We start from the raw sequence: 12,914 nt of genomic DNA, 5'->3' as shown, positions 1-12,914 counted from the left end.
CCGATAAAAGTTTTTATGGCTATTTTTAATCAGGGAATTTTTCACCAGAGTTGTTTATTTTTTGTATACATTCATTTGAATAGATATATGAGTCACAATTTTCTTCTGTGCTGGATTGTCAGTATTTTATTTTGAATCAAGATAATTTTTCTATTCAAGATTTTCTATGAATATATTTGTAACTGTATCCCTGTCTAATTCAGAGTTCTTTACTGTTCTCCTCATACTGTTCCTCCTGTACTTCATTACATTACATTTCTTTATGATTTAGTTATATACTCTTAGACCACTGCCATTGATTTGTACGGGTAATTAATTACTTTTTGATTTACATTCATCTTACCTTTAATTCTAACTAATCATGTCCAACTTAAGTATTATTTTCAATCTGAACTAATAAAGTTACCATCCTACCATTATTTTTACTTTAAATAATTTTATACATTACATCAGAAACCGTTCATGTTGGTACGTGATTAGCAAGTTTGAAATTCTATTTAATTTTATCATCAAGATTTTTTTCTTTAAATATGCAGGTGTTTATAACATAAATCACATAAATTCTTACGATAGCTCTTTATAGAATAGAAATTGATATGACCTGTTCCATGAACAAAAATTGTTCTACCATGAATGGTTTCTGCGATGATTAAGTTTCTTTATATAAATGTTTAGTTCCATACACAGGGTAAATTTAATATGTAAACTATTCATGTGTTGTGGAATCATGCTGACTGTATAAACAATGACTATGACTAAACCTTGTTCTGTATTCTGCAATAACATAGTTTTGGATTTCTAAAAGTTTATTTAAAACTTTTCCCGTAATTACAACATTTCATTGGATCTGAGGTACATGTGAATTCAGTGAAAATACATACACACAAAATTACTGAATGAAATTAAATTTAACAGAAGCTTACAAACTTTAACGTATTAGTACCTATCCAGAAATCAAATTTGTATGTTATAGACTGTACATCTGTATCATGAAATTTTATTCAAATAACGGGAAACAATGAACTAGATGTAATTATAATTATATAAGAGGGGTCATAGTCATTGCTTTTAATGATAAAATCATCATTTCACCAAATTGATATTATGAATATTTATATATAGAGATATGACTCATTTTCCATTTATTGCATGGACTTATGTCATTGAAAAATAAAATGATATTCTTAAACTGTATTTGTTTCATTTATTTACTCTGAATGATGTCCTTATGTGATTGATTGAAGAGAAGATTTTTATACGACCGCAGAAATTGAAAAGGAGTAGGTCCGGTAAGACCCCTTTTTGGCCCCAACTTATAACAGTTTTACAAAATTATTAAAATGTAAACTTTTAGTTATTTATTGGACAGTTAAATGATTCTGCTACATAAATATGGGCAGTTTTTGACAATACAATGCACATAAATCGGCCTGTAGCACTATTAAGTCATGCTAAATTACGAAAATCTTCAAAATTCTATCATTTTAGTTAAATTTTAGACGGTTTCCGTGTAAAACGAAAGTGGCCGCATTCGTGTTCATCCTTAATATTGAAATGTAAGTTGTATTTCATGATAATACATAACATATATAAAGGTTGTGGATGAACACTGATGCGGCAACTTTCGTTTTTGACAAAAACCATCTGAAAAGTGTGGTTTTGGCATATTTGAGAGATTTTTCATATTTGAGCTTGAATCAGATCGTTTTTAATGACTAAATCAGTTAAAATCTTTCACACAAATTAATTGAATCAAGTGAAATAGACACTTAAGTGATAAAAAAGTCGTCAAAATCTTTCGTCAGATGAAACTGAAATTTGAGGCCAAAATGAGTCCTTACCGGACCTACTCCTTTTGTGGGTCGTATATTGGTATCACGTTGGCGTCGTCATTGTCGTCGTCGTCCCAAGACATTTGGTTTTTCGCATTCTTACTTTAGTAAAAGTAAAAAGAAATCTATGAAATTTTTAAAAACACAAGGTTTATGACCATAAAAGGAAGGTTTGGATTGATTTAGGGTGTTTTGGTCCCAACAGTTTAGGAATTAGGGGCCAAAAAGGGCCCAAATAAGCATTTTCTTGGTTTTTGCACAATACTTTAGTATAAGTAAACAGAAATCTATGAAATTTTAACATAAGGTCTATGACCACAAAAGAAAGGTTGGGATTGATTTTGGGAGTTTTGGTCCCAACGAATTAGGGGCCAAAAGGGTCCTAAATTAAACTTTGTTTGATTTCATCAAAAAATGAATTATTGGGGTTCTTTGATATGCCAAATCTAACCATGTATTCAGATTTTTTTTTTTTGGTCCTGTTTTCAAATTGGTCTACATTAAGGTCCGAAGGATCCAAAATTAAACTTAGCTTGATTTTAACAAAAATTGAATTCTTGTGGTTCTTTGATATGCTGAATCTAAACATGTACTTAGATTTTTAACCAGATTTTTGTAACAAAAATGTCGGTTATTGATTTGGGTATGTACGGCGGTATGATGGGCAGCCGGGTGGGCGGCAACCAAATGTTGTCCGTGCATTTACTCATGAACTGTTCAATCACAGCTTTTCAAATTTTAAAATGTTGTTACAGACAACAAAATGAAGGTCAAGTTCAATAATGACGATTTTGACTTTTACCGTTCAGGAGTTATGGTTCTTGAAAGATTGAAAAATGGCATTTCCAGTCGTGTCAGTGCATTTACGCATCAACTGTTCAACCAAAGCTTCCCAAATTTTATTTTTGTTGTTACTGATGACAAAATGGAGGTCAAGTGTAATAATGACGATTTTGACTTTTACCGTTCAGGAGTTATGGTTCTTGAAAGATTGAAAAATGGCATTTCCAGTCGTGTCTGTGCATTTATGCATGAACTGTTCAACCAAAGCTTTTCAAATTTTAATATGTTGTTACTGATGACAAAATGGAGGTCAAGTTCAATAATGACGATTTTGACTTTTACCGTTCAGGAGTACTGGTTCTTGAAATATTGAAAAATGGTTTTTCCAGTCATGTTCCTGCATTTACTCATGAACCATTCAACTGAAGCTTCTCAAATTTTAATATGTTGTTACTGATGACAAAATGGAGGTCAAATTTAATAATGACAATTTAGATTTTTACCTTTCAGGAGTTATGGTTCATGAAAGATTGAAAAAATGGCATTTCCAGTCGTGTCCGTGCATTAATGCATGAACTGTTCAACTGAAGCTTTTCAAATTTTAATGTGTTGATACTGATTACAAAATGAAGGTCAAATTTGATATTGACGATTTTCACTTTCACCGTTCATCAGTTATGGTTCTTGTGATATTGGCAGGATACAAATAAATGTTAATAAATCCGGTTTGCTGTCGTTGTGACAGCCTCTTGTTGATTATGGGCCCAGTTTTCAAGTTGGTCCAAAATTATTGGTTTCATTCCATTCAGTGGTTCTCTAAAAGAAGTCATTTGTATGCATTTCCCATAGGGTCCTATGTTAAACTAAGTCCCCCTGGCGGCCATCTTGGATGATGGATCGGCTACAAAGTAACAACACTTTGTCAGCACCTCATAAGGAACATGCATGCCATGTTTGAATTCATTCCATTCAGTGGTTCTCTAAAAGAAGTCATTTGTATGCATTTCCCATAGGGTCCTATGTTAAACTAAGTCCCCCGCCGGTGGCCATTTTGAATGATGGATCGGCTACAAAGTAACAACACTTGGTCAGCACCTCATAAGGAACATTCATGCCATGTTTGGTTGCATTCCATTCAGTGGTTCTCTAGAAGAAGTTCAAAAATGTAAAATGTTAAAGACGCCGGATGCCAAGTGATGAGAAAAGCTCACTTGGCCCTTCGGGCCAGGTGAGCTAAAAATGACAATCTCGATTCAACTACAACATTATACAGCGACTGGGATTCGAAATTGGTCAGGAAATTAATGGATGACAACATAATTATTAAAAGCAAACTTTCTACACGTCAGACATCATTGAACACTTTATACATTTTTTACAACGAGGAGCATGATTGATGAAGTGGTGTTTGATTTATAAAAAAAATGTAACAATACGTCTATCTTCATCTACTTGTACAATATCATTTACATCTATATCAACATAAAAATAAATTGTAGTCTGTTGTGTCATATGTTGTCCCTTGTCAGTAAGTGTCAAAATTATTTTGGTGTCGACTTTTGTTTACCTCTGCAATTCCGAACACCTGTGAAAACCGAGCAGAACGCAAAGTCCCGTTGGGGTTCAGTTTGGACAGGTTTCACTGTTCTTTATTCACAGTAATATATAAAACAAAGATAAAACAACAATTGTGATTTATTGATCAACAATAGTACAGTTACAGTAGATTGTCCTACAATTACAGAAAAATACATCCTGTTTACAAAACAGTGTCTCACAATATTCCCCTACTGTTGATGTTGTAAAACTTTACAGTTAAACCAAGTTAATACCCATTACATCCCTACGATTCTTAAAAATTAAGACAGTTAAACCAAGTATAACAGTGCCTCCAATATTCCCATACCATTTCTAATTATGTCCTTACAGCTAAACCAAGTTATTACCCATCACAAACAAAATATTTAGTACATTGTTTATCTGTACAACTAGGTTTAACTGCAGACATATTTTTTATCTGTACAACAAGGTTTAACTGTAAACGATTGATCAATAATTGCAAGTTTATTCATTTTATTTTTAATCTAAAATGTATTATGCTTAATTGGCAAAAGTGGCAAATGTTTGTGGAAAGTGGAATGATTGTTAGAATTGAAAAATATAAAATAACAATTACAGTGACATAAAAGATACTTTAAAAATTTAACAGGAATGTCTATTTTTAGAAAAAAAATATAATAATAATAAGATCCCCAAATGTTTTTGTTTTATCAAATAAAATTCTTCTACGGTTAAATTACATTATGTTAATGATAAATTCATGATTTTTGACAGAAAAACATCACACAATACATTTGCTTTAAATCTAAATTATGCTTTAACAAAAAACTTTGACAATGAAATATATAACCCAATTTGGTTTTATTTTATGGCTGTTTGAGAAATAAATGGGAGCTGAAAGACACTTATTATTTTACCCACCATGAATACAATTTAATTGATTGTTTCCTATAACTGATAATTGTTCAGGCTTTCTTTCTAAAAAGGAAACCACTAACAACCAAATTTATCATGGAAGTGTCTTCCAACCCCCCTCACAATTCATTTCTGGAACAGCATCAAGACTTGCTGCTTCCAAGATAGTCATTTTAAGATTTTAATTCACATTCATTGTATAGATATTACACACTTCAACAAGAGTTATAACAAGAATAAATATATATATATATATATATGATTAAAAAAACAGATCCATGGACGGATATATACAAATCAACAACAAATTGGTATGGCATAAATCAACAATATCCACACCTAGGACAGAAGGATAAAATAAATAATTGGACGGAGGAATGTGTCGGATAAATAAAAAAAGTTAACAATGTATAATTAATACTCTATGACAGATATGGACTAAAATAGTTATCAACACTGACTAGTGGATGAGGCCTGCTCATTTTCGGCTTACCGATTAAAGCTACCCTAATGTTCAACAGGCATGAAAAAAACTACTGCAAACCATTTCCATCTGTATAATTCTGATTCATTATGTTTAAAGGTACCTTTGATAGTTTGTAGCAGTTTTAATAATGCCTCTGAGATTCTTATAACCAGATATCTATATAAAGTGGCACACTACTGAACTGTTGATAAAAAGTACAAAAATAAAAACTATAAAGTATAATTAAAAATATTTCTATAACCCTCATAATCTGTTGTGATTTTTTTGTGAAAGACATAAAGATTATATACAATACTGAGCTGTATCTGACTAGCTGTCCTATAATACCAGATGTCTGTTGAAGATTAAAGAGTCATATGGATTTCTGCAGCTTGGATAGACCTTCTAACCTTTATTTTCTTAATATAGTAAATGCTGGTACGAGAAATTTCGTACGATGTCAATCTCCTTCTTTCACAATCAGGGGCTTATTTAGGGATATTTTTTTTTCATAGTTAGATAGCTATGATTATAGTTGCAGTATATCAAGACTAATGTTTGTAAATATCAACTTTTTTGTATGTGAAAATATTAAAGAGAATCTTATTCTTCCAGTTTCAAAGCTGCATACAACTTTTTTTATATTAAATAAATATCACTCCAAATATTAGAACAATTGTCCCTTCTGAATGATACAATCAGAAGCATATTGCATGTGATAGCAATGATATCAGCCCAACAATTGTCACCTCTGTATGATACAATGAGAGGTTTGATATTGCATGTGACAATATTGATATCAGCCTAACAATTATTACCTCTGTATGATACAATCAAAGGTATAATATTACATGTGACAATATTGATATCAGCCTAACAATCATTACCTCTGTATGATACAATAAAAGGTATGATATTGCATGTGATAACATCAATATTAGCCCAACAGTCTTTTTTTCTTATTTCAATGATTTTTTTTCTATTACGATTTTGAATTTTCAAAAAGAAAATTTTAACAAAAAATATCACATTTATATTGCAAGTAAATTTAGTAGAAATAAAAATATGAATGATAATATTGTCACACAATTCAAGCACTTCAAATGCTTTCTACAGAATGTCTAAAACATTATTTTTACATAAATGGAAAGTCTCAAACAATATTTTTACATCAATGGAATGTTTCAAACAACATTCTAATGATATGATTTTACAACTTTTATCACAGAAGCACTTGCTGTTTGCAATTTTAAGGAATATGTTGCAACAAAAAATAAAGATATCACTCACAAAAACAAAATACAAATTTGCAGTACACGAGTGAAGACACAATTTATCTACATCAATATTTGCTTATACCAGGATTGGATTCTTTAAAAATATCTAAAAAAAACTTGAAAGTTTTACTGTTTTTTTTACACTTAATTATAAAAATATATGAGGTTATGATATTTTTACCAAAATCTGAAATATATCAAATATACTTAACCAGCATTTAAAAAATAGCTTAAAATAATCAATAATGTTTCATACACATTTTAAAATATCAATATTATATTTCTGTAAAGTAAAAAATATCAGATGTTTATGTATTGGATAGTCAGATTTAATTAACAGATTTTACCAAACTGACATGGATTAAAACTGCTGTAATTCTCAAATCAAAGATGTAAAAAACGTAATTTAAGTATCTACCAATCCTTACAAAGTTCGATTGCACATATTATAGTAAATTTGAAAAGTAATAATAGTTTTCTCATATTTTCAATGCTAAATTAATTAAAATTTGTTTATAAATCATCCTTTGAGATAAAAAGTATTGCATTGTATGGGATAATAAAAAAAATAATTAAATTAAGTGCCATTCCAAAGAGAATTGAAATCCATAAAAATGTTTTTTTAAGAATCATATTGTTCAATTGTTTCATACATCTCTTTATAACTTATATTGTTTAACACAATAATAATTTGCAATAACTTTGACCATTAATTCTATAGGATTATTTACTACAGTTAGTATTATGCTGGTAACAATAGAGTTTATAAATTGTTTGGTTGATTGCATCAGTACCCAGTTTGTATCTACTTAAGTTGTAATCATAACGGTTGTAATTCGTTCCTTTTCTTCTTCCCTTTCCTGCCACCATTACCAATAGGTTGTAATGTTTCCAGACGTGTAGGTTTACGGACTAACTGATCGGTCTCTTGACTGATGAGTTGACCATGGACAGCAGCAGCACGTAAACCACTGCTCATCTGGTCATGTTTACCAAAACCATTAGATACTGGCATTGGAGCCTGCTTCTGAATACTCTGTTTTACCTCAGACATATCTGCAATTATAAGAAATAATTGGGTTCATAATACATGGAATGAAGGTCTAAGATTGACTGATATTTACTTGCTATTTGTCCAGTGGAAAGGAAGGTCTAAGATTGACTGATATTTACTTGCTATTTGTCCAGTAGAAAGAACTGAGAAAAATTCAAAAAAAGTTGTTCAATTCTTACAAGTTAAACTAATGAAATTTCAAAAGTTTGATTTGCTTTGTGGTACAATAATTGAATTTAAACATCTGTTTGTTTTTTTTTATCTTACTCACGATTTTTTTACTTAAAGTTTAATATGGTCAATAGACGGTTTTCTTAGCTTCTGATTGGATGCAGGAATCTACCATCTCAGGTTTTAATTATAAGAGGTTACTTATAGTTTATTGATGGTGTGAGGTACTACTAAAAAGAAACCAGAAGTATGACACAGGGCACTGAAAACTTAACATAGGGTGAGCAATATAAACAATAGGAACTCGTACCACATTTTCCTATATCTAAGACCTTGTCCATCAAATAGAAAATTTTGTTACGATAAAACTATGCCAGCATTTAATAAATAAATAATCTGAATCCAGTGGTTTAAAACTTTATATTTTTTCCACCAATAACAACTTGGCTCAGACATTTAATCACTCACTTGTTCGACTGATTGGCTGGTTCAGATATTTTTTCACTCTCTTGTTCTCAAAATAGTCTGATGATGAATCATGCTTGTTGTATAAACTCTGGAAAATATGAAAGCAAATAAAATTCTACCTTTTGAATAAAAAAATGTAAACAACATAATGCTGTAGATGTTTATATTTATCTTTTCTATATTTTTTGCTGCCTCATTAATGTTTACCTCAAATCTAATCTACTACTATATTCATACAACATAAATTAATGAGAATGTGTCCATGGGACAAAGATGAGGCCCTTGCTTGCATATAAAGTTATAAAAGGACATTACTAAAGAACTATAAAAGTTATAAATTAGAACATGTTCTGAGTTTGGAGGAAATAAGTATTATATTTAAGTTTCAAATCATTTGGTTGTGGCAAACAAGAAGGAGAATGGAAACAAAAAAAATTAACAATTTTCCATTTGTAAAGGGACATAACTCTTGAAAAGTAAAATTGACACTACCAAAATTCAAAATTGTTTTGTGTTTTGTGGTAATAAGCATTATGTATAAATTATAAAATATTAGGTTGAGGCAACCAATTTTGAGACGTCCGGATGTACACAGACAAGGATAAAACTAAAACGAAGGTAAAAAAGAAACATATACTAAACACTACTGACCTGTGCATATCTGTCCTCTTCGTTGTCATAGATACTAGCATTGACCTCCCCATTAGTTACAGGTCGTGGTCTGCCATGTGTGTTGTTACTGACCCTTCCTCCTGGCATAACACCCTCTGTAGAACAAGGAAGTTTATTTATACAGTAAAACTCTCAATAATTCATGGTGTTATGAAACTTTAGTTCATTGCTCAAGTATTCAAGATGATTTAACACAATTTTTCTGAAACATAACATTTACAGTAAAAAAAAATAATTGAAGAACTATATTTTAAAGAAATCTCTAAGACATTATTTTCAATAAACGCAATTTCTGCTACAAAAAAAACATCTCAATTATTTTATATTCCAAATAAAATAAAAGTAAAAAATCTGAATGTGTCAACAGAACGGTAAGGAAAACATATATACTTTACTGAAATGAAATGACTTTCAAGAAATGCTTTTATTTCTCAAATTCAGTTTAATGGAAAATATCATTTCATGTAAACAGGTAGTGCGAGAGAAAATTCTATAAGATATATCTCCATATACAGTTAAATAAGTTATATACAATTTTCTATCATAATAATTTGCCTGAGTATACAAAAATGTTAGAAAACTGTTTATTACATCTTTACAATGGATCCTTTAGAGGAGTACTTATTGATATTATAGCATTGACAAAAATCTGGTTTATATTTAAGCAGAAATAATGTGAATGTCTCAAATCAGGAACATGTAATTTAGTTGTTGTTGTTGGGTGTGCCATAATTTTTATGTTTAATCTTTTAGCAGAAATCAATTGTTTTACATTTTTTTAACCTTGGGGCAATTTATAGCTTACTATACAGCATGGGTTTTCTCATTGTTGAAGGGTATACAACAACCTATAGATATTTCAATTATCCTCCTTTTCGTTGGGGTCTCAGGTGGAGAGTGGTCTCATGTCCTTATCATGCAATTCAAGGATGCTACTGAAACAGTAGTTAATAAGTACTTCTTTATAAAAAGAGGGAGAGGGTTCCAACAGGTCATTGAAAACAATCAACTAACAGCACTATGACAACAAAATAATAATGGGGAAAAGATAAAAAAAAAATCAAAACAAAAATAAATAGAAAACTACAGAGCAAAACAACCCCCACCAAAAAGCCAGCGTTGCATTCAGTTATCACATAAGTCCAAAAGTAATTTCTTGAGGATTATTTTCCGTCTCAGAAAAAAATGTTTAGTAAACAAATACTCTCCCTTCCAAAACAATAAATGCAAAAGTAATAGGTCAGTGCAAGAGAAAATTGTAAACACACTTGTACACTTCTATATACCCAAGAACACCCTTGATAAATATTGATTATACAAAGATTCTAGACAGTTTTCAGAAACATATAGCAAAATAGAAAAGTTAAAATGACCTTGCTCGGGCATTCCTGGCATTCCTGAAAATTAAAATAAACATGCTTAGTAAAAAACTGAAAACAAGAAACTTGTCAACTGTATACCTTGTCTTTCTAGTCCAGATCTGAACTCAGTATCTAACAAATAAAACATATACTTAGAAGAATCTATAGTAGTTATCTTTGTACACTGAAAACTGTTTTTATCTTTTAAACACATGTTTTAAAAGGCCAATTGAATGGGGGAAAAAAGTAAGATAATGCAAATTTTGGAAAGCAAAAGTAAAAGGCTACTTTTTAAATTAAAGTTCCATAAGAAATGAATTTAAAATCTTGTTTATATAAAGATATTTGCATAAATAAATCCTTTGTTTTAACATGCATAACATGTGAAATGTTGAAAATATTGAAAACTTATATTGTCTAGTGTGTTTTGGGGGGAAAAATTAAGATATTGTCTATAAGTGTATATTTTTATCAATTTATTACAAATGATTTTCAGTTTTTAAAGATACTGGATAACACAAATTGGCAATTGGTAATTTTTCTAAAGTGAAATTCTTGAAAGTTAACTCAGTCTACAAAAATGTAACATAAAAAATATATAGTATGTACACACACAACATGAAGACTGTATCTCTGTTAATGATGGGCTGAGGGAAAAATGTAGGTACCAGGTTATAGTGAGAGAACATGAGAAGTTAATATAATACCTGTATAATCTAAGACATATACCTGGGTTAGAATATACTGATTTTTATTATTTTTTGTTTACAAAATTAAGACCTATAAATCACACTTGTCAGCCCTTAAAATGATCAATTTAGATAAATACTTTTTAACATTAACTTTGCACTAGTTTATGATAATAATACTGAGAAGTACTAAAATTAATTCCTTCAGTACATTTTTCAAATAGTAATTCATCCTTTGAACCTTAAAACCAGAATGCAGCAGAACATAGGTTTTTGATTTGGAAGAAATAAATCATAAAAATTAGGCTAATTTTGTATTAAATCTCTCACACCTAGTACATAAACTTTTCCTGATGACCTGGATGTTAGCCTTGAACCAGAAGAAAGGAGCTAGATCTTTAAACCCATGTTATAATATAATCAATTACAATGTTAGACATATCTAGCAACAACACCAGCATATACTACTTGTTATCAAAACTTTTACTTTCATTCAATTATTTTATACTTTTGAACCAAACTTTGAATTTTACAAACCATTCACAATCATGTTTTTCTGTTAATTAATATGAAAATAAGAGGCACAAATGACCTTGTAGCAATCACTTCACGGCCAATTCTTATGTTTTGAGCATTCAGTATAGAAAATCTAGATTTCATGTAATCAAATATATAATATAGCCTAAAACATTTATTTTTTTTGTCTCCTGCTTTCACATAAAAGTTATACATAAATCTCATGTAAATGAAAGTAAAAGTTTTTATGACTACAAGCAGCACAATAGTTCTGAAGTTTACCTCTTCTATCCATTACACTATTGCTATTTCCTATTAATAAAATCAATTCAACTTTAAAACATAGAAAACTTTTAAAGAAAAGATACAGCATATATTTCTTTTATCTATTTGCTCTTTACTCAAAGATTGTTAACGGATAATGGATGTTGTATTTCTCATTTTTTTTCTGTTATTCAATGTTATATGTGCACCATAGCTTTTGTGATTATAAATGGTATGTATGGAGTGAACGCTTGTGATAATAATTGTCATTCTACATATATATATGGATGGTATTTGAGTTATATATCAATAATTAGCATGTGACTTGGGGTAATGATATGTAATATTGAAATTTAAGGAATGTATATGATGTTTGGAATTCTAATGATTACCTATGTGTCACAGAAACTTAAAAATCGGATAATTACCTGCAACAGGAAGTGCTGTATTATTAATTTGCATCCTGGGAAATATCCATCTTCCAGTTTCTTCATCCCATTTACATTCCTTCTTAACTTTATCAATATTTGCATAGTTACAATCCCTCCTCAAACAAGGATGAATTTTGTCTATCAATCCTTCCAATAGTAAGAGTTGTCTTTCTTGTTTTCGGATTGTATCAAGATAATCTATTCTCTCAAATTGGAACTCTGACTGTATGTCTATAATATCTCTTTCTAATGATTCAATCTACAGAAAAGTAACATAACGATCAGAATACAGTAAAACTAATTTAAATGAATGTAAATGTGTATTACAGTTATAGTAGATGAAATGATATAACATATTTTATGTGCAAAAATTTGTATACTAGGAATAATAAATATAAGACAAGGGAAATTGAAAAATGAGAAATAAAGTTTTTTTGATTTTCTGTGTTTTAACA

General features: G+C 29.9%; 1 protein-coding gene across 9 annotated transcripts in view; it reads right to left on the bottom strand.

Annotated features, from left to right (window-relative positions):
• Positions 1–4,292: 4,292 nt before the first annotated feature.
• The window catches only part of LOC134685401 (osmotic avoidance abnormal protein 3-like), a 28,613-nt gene continuing 19,991 nt past the window's right edge, over positions 4,293–12,914 (bottom strand). For 6 of the 9 annotated variants that reach the window (XM_063545143.1, XM_063545148.1, XM_063545149.1 and 3 more), the window contains 6 exons: positions 12,457–12,718; positions 12,047–12,076; positions 10,572–10,595; positions 9,178–9,293; positions 8,527–8,614; positions 4,293–7,889 (listed from right to left, as the gene is read on the bottom strand). In XM_063545143.1, the coding sequence (XP_063401213.1) occupies positions 7,654–7,889; positions 8,527–8,614; positions 9,178–9,293; positions 10,572–10,595; positions 12,047–12,076; positions 12,457–12,718 (756 nt within the window). In that variant the 3' untranslated portion in view covers positions 4,293–7,653. The remainder of the gene's footprint in view (positions 7,890–8,526; positions 8,615–9,177; positions 9,294–10,571; positions 10,596–12,046; positions 12,077–12,456; positions 12,719–12,914) is intronic. The other 3 variants (XM_063545145.1, XM_063545147.1, XM_063545150.1) reach the window with 3 other exon arrangements.

The sequence above is a fragment of the Mytilus trossulus genome, chromosome 9 (assembly GCF_036588685.1).
Source record: "Mytilus trossulus isolate FHL-02 chromosome 9, PNRI_Mtr1.1.1.hap1, whole genome shotgun sequence".
NCBI classification, from domain to species: Eukaryota; Metazoa; Mollusca; class Bivalvia; order Mytilida; family Mytilidae; genus Mytilus; species Mytilus trossulus.
Note: the sequence above shows the minus strand (reverse complement) of the source record. Positions and strands in the feature narration are given on the sequence as shown.